At 33.8% G+C, this 18,068-nt stretch overlaps 2 protein-coding genes across 2 annotated transcripts; both read left to right on the forward strand.

Annotated features, from left to right (window-relative positions):
* The first annotated feature begins 2,661 nt into the window (after positions 1–2,661).
* On the forward strand, positions 2,662–4,161 carry LOC135834693 (uncharacterized). Its single transcript, XM_065348644.1, has 5 exons — positions 2,662–2,856; positions 3,076–3,118; positions 3,328–3,413; positions 3,507–3,669; positions 3,833–4,161. The coding sequence occupies exons 1-5, from the start codon at positions 2,755–2,757 to the stop codon at positions 3,982–3,984; spliced, it is 546 nt and encodes a 181-aa protein (XP_065204716.1). The 5' UTR covers positions 2,662–2,754; the 3' UTR covers positions 3,985–4,161.
* Positions 4,162–7,905: 3,744 nt separating this feature from the next.
* On the forward strand, positions 7,906–17,189 carry LOC135833608 (uncharacterized). Its single transcript, XM_065347383.1, has 5 exons — positions 7,906–8,309; positions 8,507–8,549; positions 8,741–8,826; positions 8,923–9,085; positions 16,601–17,189. Exons 1-5 carry the CDS (start codon positions 8,187–8,189, stop codon positions 16,756–16,758), a joined length of 573 nt encoding a protein of 190 aa, XP_065203455.1. The 5' UTR covers positions 7,906–8,186; the 3' UTR covers positions 16,759–17,189.
* The last annotated feature ends 879 nt before the right edge of the window (positions 17,190–18,068 follow it).

Here is an 18,068-nt window from a genome sequence, read left to right on the forward strand (position 1 = left end):
CTAAAAAATTTCAGATCACCAAACAAGAAATAAAATGTTTTACAAGATTCCAAATTTTTCAAAATTTCATTCCAAAAAATGCAGAAATCGTTAAAAATATCAAATGATTGAGTTTATTCAAAAAAAAACCACAATTTCTAGTCACATTTTCATTTTGTTTACGGTTAGAGATCTAATTTTGGCAAAAATTAAAAGTATGGTAAGACATTTTTTTTTGTTCAAAAAATGTCTTGAAAGTTTAAAATGTACCTACGTGATTGTGGAAAGCTTCAAATAAAAGGCTTCTTTCAATATTGGCAAGAAAAAAATTATTTTTGGAATCGGAATTACATATTTCAACAAAGCCTAAATCGGTAAGTCAGTGACCTTGAGGATACACAAATACGAGTCAATGACCTTGAAAGGCCAGACAGACAAGCCTTGGAAAACCAGACAGGCACACAAACTTGCCATCAGAAGCTATAGACAGGTAGGTCAGTGACCTCGAGAGGCTCGAGAAACCCAACAGGATTACAAACAACCTTGAAAAGCCGGATGGACGGATCAATGACCTTGGATGTCCTATCTTTGAGAACCCATATCCCCCACCCCCTTCAGGAGTATCTTCGGAGCTGATGATTGACTTTCAACTCAAAATGAAGGTGTCCACTAGTTATTAGCCCAGTCAAAATGCAATTTGATCCAAACATTATTGCGATCAAAGTTTTTTATGGTGAATATTGTCTAGGGTGGTATGCTGAACAACATACTAAAAGTCCTCGCCCCTACCCCACGAGCTAACCCCCCTACAGTGGATCAAAGCCTCCCAAAATCAGTTTTTCGTCAAGAACTCCTGAAATATTGAATTTTGAGTAAAATGAGCTCAATGATCATTTCATATCCTCTCCAATACCTATCAAATAAGCTATCGACCAACTCCCAAGCCTCAAGGGGGGTGGCGCTACGACCCATCAAAGTGACGTGATTTTAATAATTTTACATTTTATGACTTGGGACTTGTAACCTGTTCTAAGTGATAAAATTAAGTCAAACTTTAGGAATGAGATTCTTTTGAGAGCTAGAGTTGACTTCTGGAGTTGGGAGGGTCAAAGTTGAAAATTACACAAAGGTCATTTTTTTGGAGGGGCATAACATGACCCCAAATGAATGAAAAGGGTCCAAAATCATACCATCGATCAGTACTCCATATGTGATCAACATATCCAAATTTCAGCTTCCTAGATCATTCCCACCCCATTTAAAGCGGAATTAAGGTGAAAATCCCCTTATTTTGCCACTATTTTCGTTTTTTTTATCTTAAAAAGAGTGGGGATGACCTAGGAAGCTGAAATTTGGATGTGTTGATCACAATAGAAATACTGTCCGATGGTATGATTTTGGACCCTTTTCATCTATTTGGGGTCATGTTATGCCCCTCCAAAAAAATGACCTTTGTGTAATTTTCAACTTTGACCCTCCCAACTCCAGAAGTCAACTCTAGCTCTCAAAAGAATCCCATTCCCCAATTGTTTGAGAAACAATCACCGTTATAAACTGCTACCGTTTAGGTTGCATGCTCATTTGAATTTTCAACGCTTTAAATTAAATATCTCTGCTTAAGTTACTGTTTTAAATGTTTATGATTAACAAAAAAATGATAAAAATTAATCAATTATTAAGTAGGTGCCAACTAATTAAGGATAATATAGGTAATTATTATGACATTCAATAAGTATTGTAATTTTCAATTACTTTTTAGTCAATAAAATTTTCTCAGCTTTAAACTTTTAATGTGAGTAACAAAATACGAAAGATTTCAGGAAGAAATACATATTGGGAAATTTTTCGAATATTTGAGGCCCAAAAAATACTTCACGGCAATGGACCTTAGGACTTTCTGTCGCATTGACATACACATTTTTTCATTTTTTTTACTGGTGAAATTGACCAAAAATCAAAATTTTGAAACCTTTGGACCCCTGTGAGATCGGTAATGTAGCGATTAGGCAGCTATAAATTTTGTGGTTGACTTCCTTGAGGGGGGAGGGGGGCCTTCTCACTTTTGAAAAAAATCGGTATCTGAAAATACACCACTAAATGGAAAAATTTCAATCGCAGAAGTTCATTTTTTGATTTTTGGTGGATTTTGAAATTTCAAATTCAGGTTATTTTTCAGTTGGAAAACTCCAATTTCGAACCTAATTTGGGTAGAAGAATGAAAATATATTCGTTTCTAGACCTTATGAATCAATCGGTGAGGCGTTTCGAGACATTTGGAGCCTCATCCGCTGAAGTTTTGAATTTCACAATTTCAAAGAAATGCTCGTAAAAAGGGTTGGGTAGAACATATGCTGCAGCATACGAAAAAATCGGATTCTCCATCTTTGTAATCCTTTCAGTCAGTTTAGGCACAATTGTGAAGAAATTAGAAATGCGTCATTCTAATTTATGGTCAAAATTTCAAAGAGAAGATTTGTAAAAAAGAACGTTTAAATAAAACACATGATTGATAGATAGGTGATCTTTAATTAGATATCTGAAAATTTCAGCTACCTATCTATGATTAATTTCTATCTAATGACGTCATAAGGCTCAATGATTAGGAATTTAATAACTACTAATATACGTTGATTGATAATGATGATAATAATGAAATTTTCATTCAAAAATTGGTTACATATATAAAAAGAAAAAAGAAATCTAGTTGAAATGAAATTTGTGTAGGTAGTTGAAGCATTGGTTCTGTGTTGTTGGTTAGGATATAATTGAGTAACAATGTTAATAATTTTGTTGCTGTTGATATTTGTTTTGACGATCAAGACAGAAAAATTGTTCTCGTATAAAACAGTCTCCATAGCATTTCTGAGTTTTCCTGTGGTAAGTTTTCCTCCTCGACAGTTTTAAATTTCGACTTTAAAATAGGTAATTAGTTTTTTGGTGTCAAATTATTCCCCTTCTTGGTTTGGCACACCTACTTATCACAGTATTCCTTTATGCACATACTTAACTAAATTATCATTTCCTTATTAGAAAAATGATCTCCATTAACTAAGTATAATCAGGTATTTTAATTCTATTTTATTTTATTTTTTTTAGCTGAGTTTTATTGACGGGTTCATCTCTAAATTCATCGAAACAGGTAAATATAATTCCTACGTGTGTCTGTCTCTGTTGAATACCTACGTAATTGAAATGCATAAATCATTACGATGATTATAAGCTTATTTTTGAATAGTACGATGTCCATTTTTTGCTAATCAATTGCTCCTCGATGACGTGGATATGATATGAAGATTTTCTGTTCAGTAATTTTGGTACCTATTGTCATTTGTTTTTTTTTTTTTACAGAGGGCTCTTTTGAGGTTAAAACTACTGACTTGATAGCCTTATTTTTGGTATGTACTTGCATCTGCGGACTGATTGGCATTGAAAAAGTGAGTGGTAACTACCTATACTAATTTTATTTCGTTATAGGCAACTTTTTGAATATTCAAGGTACATACCTACTAATGAAATTTTTCTTTCAGAAAAAAGAATTTCTTCTTAGCCCAGTATTGTTGGTAATACTGATATTAATTGTTGGTGCGTTGACTACTTGCATTCATCATATCGTGGAAGACTTTGATTTTAAGAATGCCCAGTTCAAGAGCCGTGACGTCAGCGTTCAATTCCAGTATGCTGTGATTGTTGGTAAGTAATTAATGTTTTAAACATATTTAGATTTTATTTCGTCAATAATCTCATTTTTTCTCAAACGGATGAAAATTATCGCAATTATTTAATTTTTATCGTTACCTACCTACTCAGTTCAATGTTTTTTAGAAAAATAATTTGTTTCGATTTTTTTTTACAGAATTCTTGTTAATTTACGCTGGACATGTCATTTTAGTTCATTACTGGGACCTGCTTGATGAATATCAGCCACCCAAATCGACCCAAACGTCTAAATCGAATCCATCGTCTGAAGCACTGATAATTAATGTTTCAGAAACAATCAGCGTTTAAGCACCAGTCTTTGCTTAAGTTACTGCTTTAAATGTTTATGATTATAAAAAAAAAAATAGTGATAAAAATTAATTAATTAAGTACCTACTATTAAGGATAATGTAGATACCTATAATGGTATGCAAGTAATTTTCCATTATTTTTTACTCAATAAGTAAAATTTTCTCAGCTTTGAAATTTTAATGTAACAAAACACCTACGAAAGATTTCAGGAAGAAATAAGTATTAAGTTGTTATTCACCTTCGGATGGTCCAGTGACTTTAAGACTGACTAAGAGGTTTGTGATGGGGCTGCTACAATTTTTGGAATTGTAGGTAAGGTACCTATGGTCGAAGTTCAAGGACGGCTGAACCAATTTTGATCAAATTTGAAATCTCACTAGACCTGCACGATTCCTACAAAGTACTAAAACGACCATCAATTTTTGATGAATCATTCATGAACGAATTGATCAATTCTTTAATTTATGAATCAATGCGTTCGCGAACGAATCACTTAAGCGAATCGATTCGTTCACGAACGAGTCACTTATACGAATCAATTCGTTCGCGAACGAGTCACTTATACGAATCAATTCGTTCGCGAATGATTCACTTATACAAATCAATTCGTTCCCGAAAGATGCACAAAAAATAATTCAATTCGTTCGTGAATGATTCACCAAAAATTGAGCGAATGAATTGATTCGTTCGTAGATGAGTCACTAATACGAATCAATTCGTTCACGAATGATTCATCAAAACTTGAGTAAATGAATCGATTCGCTCGCGAACAAGTCACTTGTACGAATCAATTCGTTCGCGAACGAGTCACTTGTACGAATAGATTCGTTAGCGAACGAGTCACTTATACGAATCAATTCGTTCGCGAATGATTCACTTATACAAATCAATTCGTTCCCGAAAGATGCACAAAAAATAATTCAATTCGTTTGTGAATGATCCACCAAAAATTGAGCGAATGAATCGATTCGTTCGCGAATGGATCACTTCCTTCGGCTGGGTTGAAAAATAAAATACTTGGAGGAAAAATTTACGGTCGAATGACCTTAAGACTAAGAGGTTTGTGATGGGCTGCTACAATTTTTAGAATTGCATGGTCGACGAAATTCGAATTTTTAGACAATTCCAAAAATTTTAGGAAACCAATATCACGTTTTTCGACTTTGTTGGGAGGGAGGATTTTTTTGACAGTTTTTGGCCCAAAAAATACTTTTTCAGAGGTGAAGGAAATTTGCCAAAAATCAAAATTTTGAGACCTTTGGATCACTGTGAGACTGACAGTTTTGCGATTGAACATCTATTTCTATACATTTTATGGTTGACTACCCCAAAGGTCTTCTCACGTTTGAAAAATAAATAGGATCTAAAAATACACCACTATAGGTGAACAAATTTTAAGTGCAGAAGTTCATTTTTCGATTTCTGATGAATTTTTGAAAATTCAAATTCAGGTCCTTTTCCACACGGAAAAATAAAATTTTGAACCTAATTCAGATAGATGAATTCAGAAAATTTATTCATTTCTAGACCTTATGTATGAATCAATTTGGGGGGGGGTGGTGGTTGAGACATTTGGACAGATAGACAGACGGACAAACAGACAGACCTTTGGAAGCCAGACAGGCACGCAGATAGCCCTGAGAGGCTAGACAGGTAAGCCATTGACCTCGAAAACCCCAACAGCGAGTACAGAAAACCTTGAAAAAGGCCAGACAGACGGGTCATTGACCTTAAGAGATCAGAAAGACAGATTACTTTGAGTATAGCTACACATGAAATCCAGTGACCTTGAGAATCCAGACCAGCAGATCAATGACCTCAAGATGTCAGATAGATAGACAGACAGGTAAACATGCGACCTTCAAGAGCCAGACAGGTATCAAAGCAGACATAACCTTCAGAGGCTATACTTACAGCAAAATTTCAACTTGATTTTGGAGTTTTTTCGCTTTCCAAATGTAAAATTTTAAAATTGAAAGAAAAAACAATTTCTTTCAAAAATGTTTATCTTTGAAGACCCATATCTTCCCTCTAGGATCACCTTCAGAGCTAAACATTTTTCCGATTGACTTTGAACTCAAAATAAAATAATGTGTTCACTGAATTTAGTCAAAATCGTGCAACTTTTTTTTTATCGTGAACCACTCTAAAGTTATATATTATAATCAAAAATTGAAATCCACTAACGACATTTTCTACTATCAAAACTTGCATGGCATTGAATAGTAGGTGGGTTATTCCACGTCAATTGGACCAAGAAGTGGTAGGGGGGTTCGACGAATTTTTTGAAATTTTTCCTATGGAAAGATCTTCCGAAGGGGTGACCAATGACGCAAATCGCAGCCCTCTAGCACATTTTTAAAGGCAGCCAGGGGGTATCAAAGTTTTCAATGAACCTAAAATACATCCATTTCAGCAGTGGATTACTCGATAACCGTGATACCTACCAAAATGAAACATTTTCCCATAGTTAAGGGTTTTGAAAGGCCTCTTGGTGATATCATAAAAATCAGTGTTGCCACTTTTTTTCGTACAAAAAATTAGCTCAAAAAGTTTCAAAACGTAGTTTTCACATCGTTCCGACTCTCAAAAATTCTGAAAAAAATATATTATGGGTAGCTTTTCATGCTGAACAACATATTAAAAAATTGGGATGGTAACATGTTGCAAAATTAATTTTTTTAAATTTAAAGTTCGCGAAAAAAATGTGATTTTTTGATTTAAAACATGAAAAAAAGTTTTGATAGGTGAAGTTGACCCATTCGACCTCTATTTTTACGTATCTGTTGAAAAAGTTGTAAACTCCTCACAAAAAAATCAAAATTCAAAAAAATTCAAAAAATGAACGAATTTTTATTTTTTTCATGAGTGCAGTATTTTTTATCAACTTTTTCATGAAATACGCCAGAAAGAGGTAAAAATAAGAAAACTGAATAAATTTAAACCTTTTTTGATGTTTGAAATTGAAAATTTTCGTCGAGTGAAAGAGTTTTTTCAACTTTTTCAACAGATACGTAAAAATAGGGGTCAAATGGGTCAACTTCACCTATCAAAACTTTGTATTTTAGGTTCACTGAAAACTTTGACACCCCCTGGCTGCCTTTAAAAATGGGCTAGAGGGCTGCGATTTGCGCCATTGATCATCCATTCGGAAGGTCTTTCCACAGGAAAAATTTCAAAAAAATCGCCGAACCCCCCTACCACTTCTTGGTTCATTTGGCGTGGAATGGCCCAGGTATCTATGTACTTAAAATGTACATCAAGTCCAAAATAAAGGAAGTTTGTAGGTAAGGTTGAAGTTTTTTTCCTCTTCAGTGAGTTCAGCAGTAAGTACAAATATTTATGGTAGGAAGAGCAAAAGCAGTCATGACTCATGAATTTTAAAATTATGTAAAATTAAATCATTTATACTCGTAGATTAGGCATTAGGCATACCCTGAAGGGGAGTGTTGGTTGGCCTATTTTTTATCCATCTGTAAAGCAGAAATTGAATTCAGTGTATGTATTCTAATATGTATAGTATATGTAGGTAGTTCAAGATATTGCTAGATCTTACTACCAATGGCCAGTGATTGTTTTTTTTTTTTTAGTAATGAATCAACCGTAATTTCACTTCAGGAGGTTTAACGTGAGAAGCCGAGGGGGATAGAATATTGGTTTTTGGATGAGAGTTTCATCCGGATCGATTTGAAGATTATTCAACATGGCGATGAAATTAGAAATGAGTCATTCTAACGTGGCGCTGTTTCCTGTTTCCGCTGTATTCACGTTTAAAGACATTCTTCTACACTCCTGTCAATACAATAGATCCTTCCGAGAACTACCCTCCAACCACCCCCTACCTACTCTCTCACCTTTTAGCATAACCGGTTCTATGCATAGTAGGCCTACCTGGTTCAGTTCTTTTCAAACAAATTTAGTCTCTAGGTGTCTTTCAGACTATTCGTAGCTACATATCTATGGTTAAATATTCTGCAGTTTATTTTACCATTTCTATCTGATCACGTCATAAGGCAAAGCGCAACGATTAGTAATTTGATAACTGCGTTGATTTCGATGAAAATAATGAAGTTTTCAGCCTAAAATTTGGTGAATATATATACATTTAAGAAGAAAAAAGAAATTCAGTTGAAATTAAATTCGTGTAGTTGAACTGTGTTGGTTCTGTGTTGTTGGTCAAGATATATACGAGTGTAACAATGGACATATTAAGTTGCTTGCTGTTTATACTTATTTTTAAGATGATGATTATCACAAAAAAATTGGTATGTCTTGTGTTCTCGAATAGAACACTCTCCATAGTATTGCTGAGTTTTCCTGTGGTAAGTTTCTTCCTCGACAGTTCTAAACTTAAGCTTTAAAATGATTTTCTTTGTGTCAAATTGTTCTTGGTTTGGCGCACAGAATTCCTTTATACGTAACTAAAGTATATTCTCTTATTAGAAAAATGATCTCCATTGCTTAAGTAACTCAATTTGGTAGATATTTAATTCTATTTCTTTCTTCTTTTTTTTTTTAGCTGAGTTTAATCCAAGCCTTCATCTCAAAATGCATCGAAGCAGGTAAATTGAATTCCAACGTGCGCATGTTGAATAAGTAATTAAAGTGCATGAATCCTTACGATGATTGTAGTCCTATGTATTTTGAATCGCACGATATCCATCGTTGTTTTTTTAATGCTATAATCAATTGCTCCATGACGTGGATATGATATAAAGATTTTCTATCTCGATATTGTCATTTTTTTTTACAGAGAACTCTTTTAAGATTCAAACGGATGAATTTATACTCTTTTTTATTGCATGCACTTGCATCAGCGGACTGATTGGAGTAGAACTGGTGAGTGGTAACTACTAACTACCTACCTATACTTTCATCATTTCGTTATTGTCAACTTTTTGAATATTCAATTACCTAATGAAATGATATTTTCAGAAAAAACCATCTCTTATGAAGCCGGTCTTATTAGCAATGTGGATATTATTTGCTGCTGTGCTCACTGCGGCCGTTATGTGCATCGTAGATCATTTTGACTTCGAGAAAGTTGAATTCAGTAGCCGTGACGTCAGCATACAATTCCAACGTGCTTTGCTTATTGGTAAGTACATAATATGTTTTAAAGATTTAAATTTTATTTCGTCAATAATCTCTTTTTTTCTCAAACGATGAAAATCATTTCGCAATTATTTTAATTTTTATCGTTATATATCAACTATTACGTGTGCCTTTTGTAAGCGAAAAAGTGTAGGATACTGCAAAATCTAGCATCTCAATATCTGAAATCAATCTCTTAAAAAAATTCTGAAATTTGCAATAATAAAAAAATCAAGTCAGCGTGATGATTCTGAGAAAAAAAACACTCTCTGGCGTAATTTTTTCCTGTAAATTTTCATGTCAAAAATGTTATTGTTTTATTTTATTTAATTATTATTATCATTTATATACTTATTTATTTTTTCCCTCTTCCTTCACGACCTATTTGCAAACCAAATAATATTGTTAAATGTATATTGGGCCATTCTATGCCAAATCGGTGGATTTTTGTACGAGGAGCCTTCGATTTTTTTTCAAAATCAGATCATGTTTAGAGGTCATCAATCGATGACGAATGACCCAAACCAGATTTTTTTTTCAATTTTTTTTTGTCAGAGCTGTGGGGCTTCAAGTTTTCCAAAATGACCAAAAATGGAAAATTGCAGTTGCAAATTGCATCAGTTTGAAAAAAAACGCCATTTTGAGGGGTAAATTTGAGGGGAGGGGGTTGAAAATTTTTGTGTGAATACCTATCAAGGATATACATAACTTCCAGAAAAATTTTCAAAATCGGTTGAAATGGGGCTGAGAAAAGTGCTACTGAAATTTCAAAAAAGGGGGGTTCTGCAAAAAGGGGAGGGGGTGTGGATCTGAAATTTTTTGCGCAGAGGTTTCTCTATGGTACCCACCTTTCATGTTAAACGCTTTTGGGGACCATTTCACCCCTCTTAGGCGCCTATAGCCCTTTTGTATTTTTTGGGGAACCCCCTTTTTTGAATGGTTGTGGTTCCACCCCCCTTGGGGGTAGAAAGAAAGTTGATATATCACTAGATCGGAAATTTGACGTAAATTCTTATCCGACCACTTATTTCTCGCTAAAATGCAATGCGGGGGAGAAAATTGCAAAAAACTGGTTTTGGGGGGCTTAGATCCACAATAGGGGAGAACGCACACCAGGGACGACCGGGGACTCATCGGATTCGTGTTCAGCACAAAAAAATGGACCAGTATACCAAAATTCAGCTTTCTCCCCCATTTTTCCCAATGGAATGCTATTTTTCCTGGACTAAATAACATATCAAAAAATTGGACTGACATTTTTTTCATTTTTGAGGAAAAAAATTACAAGGTTGGCACTTATTGCCAATTAAAATACCATCAGAAACCTAAAAAATGAAAATTTTTGCATTTTTGAGATATTTTAGCAATATGTAGACGAACTTGAAAAAAATTGCTCTCCCTCGCAATTCGTCAACGAATCGACGATGAATTTTTATGCTGAAATTTCCATTGACAAGGCTACAGCCTCTTCAAATGAACCGATTTGCTTGAGATTTCGCACAGTAATAGCAATGATAATTTAATATTGAGTATGGAAGCCCATGTTTTGCAAATATCTCAAATAAAACTTCTAATATCTATCCTAAAAACAATTCAAAATTCAGCCCTAGCACCCACGCAGAAAAAGTACACTGGTGTCTATTGGAAAATCAGCAGTGTTTCTTAGTACTGGAATTTCCATTAGTGATTTACTTCTCCTACTCAAAATTATGAGTGATGAATTACTGCTGATTTCTCAGTAGAGCAGCACTACTGATCCACCAACGCAAATCAATGGCATTTCACTGCTGCCTAGTGTGTGTGTAGTAAATCACTACTGGCAATTCCTTACTAGGAAACACTACTCATTTCCAAGTGTGTATCAGAAGTGTTTCACTACTTGCTATCAGTATCAGTGGGGTGCAATAATTTTCAAAAATCAAAAAAATAGGGTTGGAGAATTTTATTTTGAATTTCCTTATCATTGTTGTGATACTCAGGTCCTGTATGATTTTTCCTGCCTACAACATTTTTAGAAAATTCCTACACCTATACCTCATCGAGGATTCAAACTGGGGACCTATGTATGTCTGACTATACGACCCTAACCACCTGACTACTAGTTAAGTGTACTACAGTAGATAGGGCATTTAAATAATATATTTCAACAGTTCGTGAATTTGAATGTTGAAACTTGAAACTATGAATGATTGGTGAAGTTCTCAAGAGTGTCGATTTCATTTTTGAAAACTATTTGATCCCAACCCCAAAATGAGCTCCAAAGAGGGGGGGGGTAGGGTGACAATGAAATACATGGGGAAAATTTTTTTCCATTATTTTTTTTACAGCACACCTGAAAAATGTGCTACGAGGTATCAAAAAATGATCCCCAAAGTTTCATCCCTCTAAGTTGATTTTAACCCGTGCCTCAAGGGCCCCAAAGTTTGGAACGTAATGCCCGAGCGCGACCTTACGAGTTCCACCGCGACGCGTGGTGGAGAAATTGTTGAATGCGCGCTACATGTACGAAGTGCAATGAAGTAACGATATACTGTATTTTTTGATTGATTTTTGTTCTCAGTCGCAAGTTGGCTTGAAAACAATTAATAAATTATATTTTCTATGAAAAAACGCAATTTTTTCATTTTATTCCGCTATGGAAAAAAATTGAGCTTTCAACACACTTCAGTTCACGTTTTGGTGCGTTTCTCTGCACTTCTTCAACACCTGCATAAAATTCGAAACGTTACAAGGATATAAAATTCACTTATTATACTAATTCAATATTTTTTCACTCGCTATCATGTTCAATGGCCATCAATTACCTTATGAAAATCTGATTTTCTTCAATGACGTCATGTTCATTCAATGGAAGTAATTTTCAGTGAGAATATGAGGTAAATTATGGTCATTGGACATGGATAGATGTGTGAAAATATATTGAATAAGTATTATAAGTGAAATTTATATCCTTTCAACCTTTTTAATTTTTTGGCGGTGGTGAAGAAGTACAGAGAAATGTACAAAAACTAAAACAAAAGTGCGTTGAACGCTCAGTGTGTTTTTTCATAGAAAATATAATTTATTAATTGTTTTCAAGCCAACTTGCAACTGAGAAAAAAAATCAATCAAAAAATACAGTATATCGTTACTTCATTGCACTTTGTACATGTAGCGCGCATTCAACAATTTCTCCACCACGCGTCGCGGTGGAACTCGTAAGGTCGCGCTTGGGCATTATGTTCCAAACTTTGGGGCCCTTGTGGCACGGGTTAAAATCAACTTAGAGGGATGAAACTTTGGGGATCATTTTTTGATACCTCGTAGCACATTTTTAAGGTGTGCTGTATTCAAAAATCCAAAATTTTAATTTCATTGTCACCCTAAGGGGGGGGGGCACAAAATTGAAAATTTTTTAAAGAAGTACACTATTGATGTCAAAATTTGAAATTTCAATGGCATGGGATTTATTTTTGAAGATCATTTCACCCCAAACCCCAAAATGGGCTCCAGAAGGGGAGGTATACAAAAGTACAAAACCAAAAATTATCAAAAAAAATAATATATATGGGTATCAAAATCTCAAATTTATGGGTTCAGAATTCATTTTTGAAGACAATTTGACCTCAAACCCCAAAATGGGCACCAATGGGGGAGGTACAAAATTGTTAAATAACTTTTTAAAGAAGTACATTATTGATATCAAAATTTGACTAATTTGAATTTTCAATGGCACAGAATTCATTTTTGATGGCCATTCTACACCAAATCCCAAAAGGGGAGGTAAAAAACCAAAATTATTTAAAAAAAAGTATGTTATTGATATCAAACCCTTCTGAAATCCAAAAATTTATAACCCTACTTAAAAGCACCAACCTAATAAACCAAATCTAAACCCTTCTAGCCACGGGTGTAATAATCGTGTAATTATAAACACCCAAAACAACAAAAAAAAAAAAAAAAAAAAAATGGAGTTTTCAATGGCGCAGAATCAATTTTTGAAGACCATTCAATACCAAACCCCGAAAATGGGCTCCAAAGCTGGGGAGGTACAAAAATGTAAATTTTCCAAAAAAAAAGTGCAATATTTGTGATGATTAGGGCTAGGATTTTTAAGCGCTATCAAACACGTTTTAAGCGCTATAAAAAAACATTAAAAATGTAAGAAAAAAGCAAAAAAAAGCGCTATCAAATCCTACCATGTTACATATCAAAATGAAGGTTTTTTCAAACCCAGCAAGATACCTCCCTTAAATATATGTACAACTTGAAACAAAATGAACAAAAAGAAGAAAATGAAAAAAAAAGGAAAAACTGAAACTAAAAATTGAAAAAAAAATAATAATAAAATAAAAATTGAAAAATGAAAACTGAATCTGCTATTTTTCAGTTTTTCCTCCCTTGTTTTTTTGAACTGATCTTTTTTCAACAATTATTAATTTCTTTCAAAAATGTGCAAAAAGTTGATAAATTTTTGTATTTTTAGAACTAATTTCCTCATTTTACCAATTTTTTACCAAAAAAAAGCGCTAACGACGAAAAAAAGCCCCAAAAAAGCAAAATTTCCGCCTTTTTGGCCCAAAATAAGCATTTTAAAGCATTTACACCCAAAAAAAGCAAAAAAAAGCACTATCAACTTTCACCATTCGCCTCAGAATGGAATGAAACGCAAAGAAAATATATTTATGCCCTATAGGAAGTTGCCACAAAAAAAAAGCATTATCATAAAAATCCTAGCCCTAGTGATGATGTCTACATTAAACTTCACCATTTTATTGAAACTTTATTTTATAAATTCACGAAAATAAAATCATTACATTTTTATACTCTAAAAACGTGTTTTCTTCCGATCATATTAAAAAACATCTTAATCTCTACTTTCTCTAACTACTCAAAGATGGCGCTCCGCCACAATATTGGTGTGAATTGAAAATTTGGATTTTCAATGGTGTAGATCGTCAGACCTAATTTTTGAAAATCATAAAATATATTTGGACACAGAATTCATTTTTGAGAACGATTTGATCTCAACTTCCCAAAATGGACTTCAAAGGGGGTGGTACAAAGTCGAAAATTTTCCAAAATGATACAAAAATAGTAAAATATTGGTATCAAAATTGGGATTTTCAATACTCAGAAATAATTTTTGAAGATCATGTGACCCCAAAACCCAAAATGAGCCTCAAAAAGGTGTATAATCGCAAATCTTCTCAAAAAAAAAGTAGGTACAATATCAGTATTAAAATCTGGATTTTCAATTGCACAGAATTTTTTGTTGAAGATCATTGGACCCTAAATTTAAATCTGCAGTCCTTCATGTTCTAAATCATAATACATAATCTGATATTTGCATAGCATTCTTCAAAACTTTGAAATTTTTTGCTTCCTCTCCCATCCTAATTGGGGGATTTTTAGTTGACAATCAAGTACTGAAAGCACTACTGATGTGGTGTGAATTACTACTTAGCACTACTGTTAAGTAGTGAATTACCACTGCCCCCTGTAATTTTTTTCTTTGTGGGTAAGGATCCGTATAGGAGCCCTCTATTCCTCTCCAACAGAAAGCCTATATTGTGAAGCAGCAGAATTACCCCCAGACTTTAGAAGAACTCTCATAACAAACAAATTTTTCTCAAATGCACCCACCAACCCTTCCCATCCACTCCAAAACTCAATTAACCCACCCAACCCCCAACATTTTGATCATATATGTAGAAGGACCCATTTCTAATTTCATCACAATGTTGAATGATCTTCAAATCAATCCTAAAACACTTACTTATCCAAAAAACAATATTATATCCCCCTCGGCTCCTCAACTTCCTCAAGCCTCCTCAAGTCAATACATAACTAAACTTATTAACTACTCAAAAAAATATCCACTCTCCACTAGTACCTAATAAAACAAATTTATCTTGAACTCTTATCAGAATACAAAAAATTCAATCTCTGCTTTACAGATGGATCAAAAATACCAACACTTCATTCAGGGTATGCCTACTCTATTAATGATAAAATTTCAAATTTTAAAATCCATATAGCTGCTCTTTGATTTACACTGCCAAACTCACAGCTATCTTACACTGCCTCTGTGATATACTCACTTATGAATCAGAAAAAAAGTCTTTCTTAATTCAGAGTGATTCCCTCAGCTCACTAACTGCTATCCAAAATCTATTTTCTGACCACCCCCTAATTCAAAATATTCATAAAACTATTTTATTTACAAAATTCAAACTACTCCATCCAGTTTATGTATGTACCCAGCCATGTTGGAATCACAGGAAATGAAATTGTAGATAAAATTGCAAAATCCGCCACTACTCTTTCTCTTCTCACATTTATCACAGCTGACGACCTTAAATCTATCTTCACCCAAAGCACACTTGAGAAATAGCAAAACTTTTGGTCCCTTCAAACATCAAACGAGCTCTTTCACCACAAAAAAGCTACTCAGCCTTGGAAAAACCTATCTCAACTAGATAGACTTGAAGAAATCATTACAACCAGATTGAGAATTGGCCACACAAAAATCACTCACAATCACCTCTACGAAAAGGCCCCAAAACCCACATATGCCATTATGCCTGTCAGAACTTCTATGTGGAAAAACCCCTTTCAGTCGATGATATGAACTCCTCACAAAAAATCAAAATTCAAAAAAATGAACGAATTTTTATTTTTTTGTTGTGAGTGTAATTTTATCAACTTTTTCATGAAAGACGCCAGAAAGAGGTCAAAATAAGACAACTGAATAAATTTAAACTTTTTTTAAGGTTTGAAATTGAAAATCGAATTTTTTCGAATTTTGATTTTTATGTGAGGAGTTCATATCATCGAGTGAAAGGGTTTTTTCAACTTTTTCAACGGATGCGTAAAAATAGGGGTCAAAAGGGTCAACCTCACCTATCAAAACTTTTTTTCATGTTTTAAATAAAAAAATCGCATTTTTTCGTAAACTTTAAATTTTTTTAAATCAACTTTGCAACATGTTACCATCCCAATTTTTTAATATGTTGTTCAGCATAAAAAGTTGTCCATAATATAGTTTTTTCAGAATTTTTGAGAGTCAGAACGATGTGAAAACTACGTTTCGAAACTTTTTGAGCTAATTTTTTGTACGAAAAAAAGTGGCAACACTGATTTTTATGATATCACCAAAAAGCCTTTCAAAACCTCCAACTATGGGAAAATGATCCATTTTGGTAGGTATCGCGGTTATCGAGTAATCCATTGCTGAAATGCATGATATTTTAGGTTCACTGAAAACTTTGACACCCCTTGGCTGCCTTTAAAAATGGGCTAGAGGGCTGGGAATTGCCCCATTAGTCATCCCTTCGGAAGGTCTTTCTACAGGAAAAATTTAAAAAAAATCGCCGAACCCTCTACCACTTCTTGGTCCAATTGACGTGGAATGACCCAAAGACAAGAAATAAATATATTACACTATACTATGTACTACCTACCTACCTACCTACCTACCTACATACCCAGTTTAATATTATTTTTAAAAAAATGTTTCCATTTTTTTTTTTTACAGGACTCTTGTTATATCACGCTGGACATATAATTCTATTTCATTACTGGGACCTGCTTGCTGAATATCAGCCACCCAAATCGACACAAACATCTATATCGATGATATCGTTTGAAGAACTGTCATACGAATTACGAGTCACGACGATCACGGTTGTGTGAGATTGATATGTATATTTATCAACCATTATTATGCCCGTTCCAGTATTCAGCTGTGTAAAGGACTTTTTTTCTGATCGAATCGTTCCTCGCGTAACGATACCTGGGCTACCCAGATATACGAGTATCAGATATAGCATACTTATCGTTGGAAGGCGCGAAGGTATATTAAGGGTAGTTTAGCTGATAATTAATGTTGGAGAAACAAAGAATCATCGTTAAACATTTGGATTTTCAATGCCTTAAATTAAGTATGTACCCATCTCTGCTTAAGATACTGTTTTACATAAATGCTTATGATTATGATGATAAAAAAAAATAATGAAAAAAATTAATTAGTTAGGTAAGTACCTACAATTAAGGATAATGTACATATTATGGAATAATAATAATTTTTGACTATTTTTTACTCAATAAAATTTTAAATTTTAATGTAACTAGATCCGGAAGATTTATTTTCCTCGGGCTGGGTTGAAAAATAAAATACTTGGAAGAAAAGTTTACGGTCGAGTGTTCTCAAGACTAAGAGGTTTGTGATGGGCTGCTACAATTTTTGAAATTGTATGGTCGAAATTTGAGTTCTTAGACGATTCCAAAAATTGTTGGAACCCAATACCACGTTTTTCGAATGGGCGCGGAGGGATTTTTCGACGGTTTTTGGCCCAAAAAAATACATTTTCAGAGGCGAAGGAAGTTTGCCAAAAATCAGAAGTTCATTTTTTGAATTTTGGTGGATTTTGGTGGATTTTTGAAAACTCAAATTCAAGTCATTTTCCATATGGAAAAAAAAATCCAACCTAATGATATTCTATTTCTAGACGTTTTGAATCTATTGATAGGGGTTTCAAGGCATTTGGAGCATCCGCTGAAGTTTTTAATTTTCAGATTTCAAAGAAACGCTCGCAAAAAAGACAAGTTAGAATGAAATTCGGTGTGCCAAGAAATCAGACTTCCCATTTTTGTAACCCTTCTAGTCCACGTTTAGGCACAATTGTCGAGGAAATAAATTTTTGCTATTTCAAATTTTAAATTTTCTCCGTCAATTTTTCGATGAAAAAAAACTAAAAAGTTGCCTCCAAAGAACGAATTAGCTTGATGAAAATCTGAAATTTGGTTCATACTTTATTTTTGAACTGATCCAAAATCGATCGTTGGCCTTTTTGAGCCATCTGCAAGATGCAAATAATTTTTGGTAAGTATTTTTTTTTCAATTTTTGAAAAAACCATTCAGTTATCATACCTTCTTACCTAAATTATATGGATTTGAACCAGCATGAAACAAACTTTAGAAATGTATGCATGATATAATCGAA

The sequence above is a fragment of the Planococcus citri genome, chromosome 2, assembly GCF_950023065.1.
Source record: "Planococcus citri chromosome 2, ihPlaCitr1.1, whole genome shotgun sequence".
NCBI classification, from domain to species: domain Eukaryota; kingdom Metazoa; phylum Arthropoda; class Insecta; order Hemiptera; family Pseudococcidae; genus Planococcus; species Planococcus citri.

Coding starts and splice junctions, on each gene's coding strand:
- LOC135834693 (XM_065348644.1), top strand. CDS start 2,755: ATGTTAATAATTTTGTTGCTGTTGATATTTGTTTTGACGATCAAGACA. Junction 2,857..3,075: donor CATTTCTGAGTTTTCCTGTG/GTAAGTTTTCCT, acceptor TATTTTTTTTAG/CTGAGTTTTATTGACGGGTT. Junction 3,670..3,832: donor CCAGTATGCTGTGATTGTTG/GTAAGTAATTAA, acceptor TTTTTTTTACAG/AATTCTTGTTAATTTACGCT.
- LOC135833608 (XM_065347383.1), top strand. CDS start 8,187: ATGGACATATTAAGTTGCTTGCTGTTTATACTTATTTTTAAGATGATG. Junction 8,827..8,922: donor GACTGATTGGAGTAGAACTG/GTGAGTGGTAAC, acceptor TGATATTTTCAG/AAAAAACCATCTCTTATGAA. Junction 9,086..16,600: donor CCAACGTGCTTTGCTTATTG/GTAAGTACATAA, acceptor TTTTTTTTACAG/GACTCTTGTTATATCACGCT.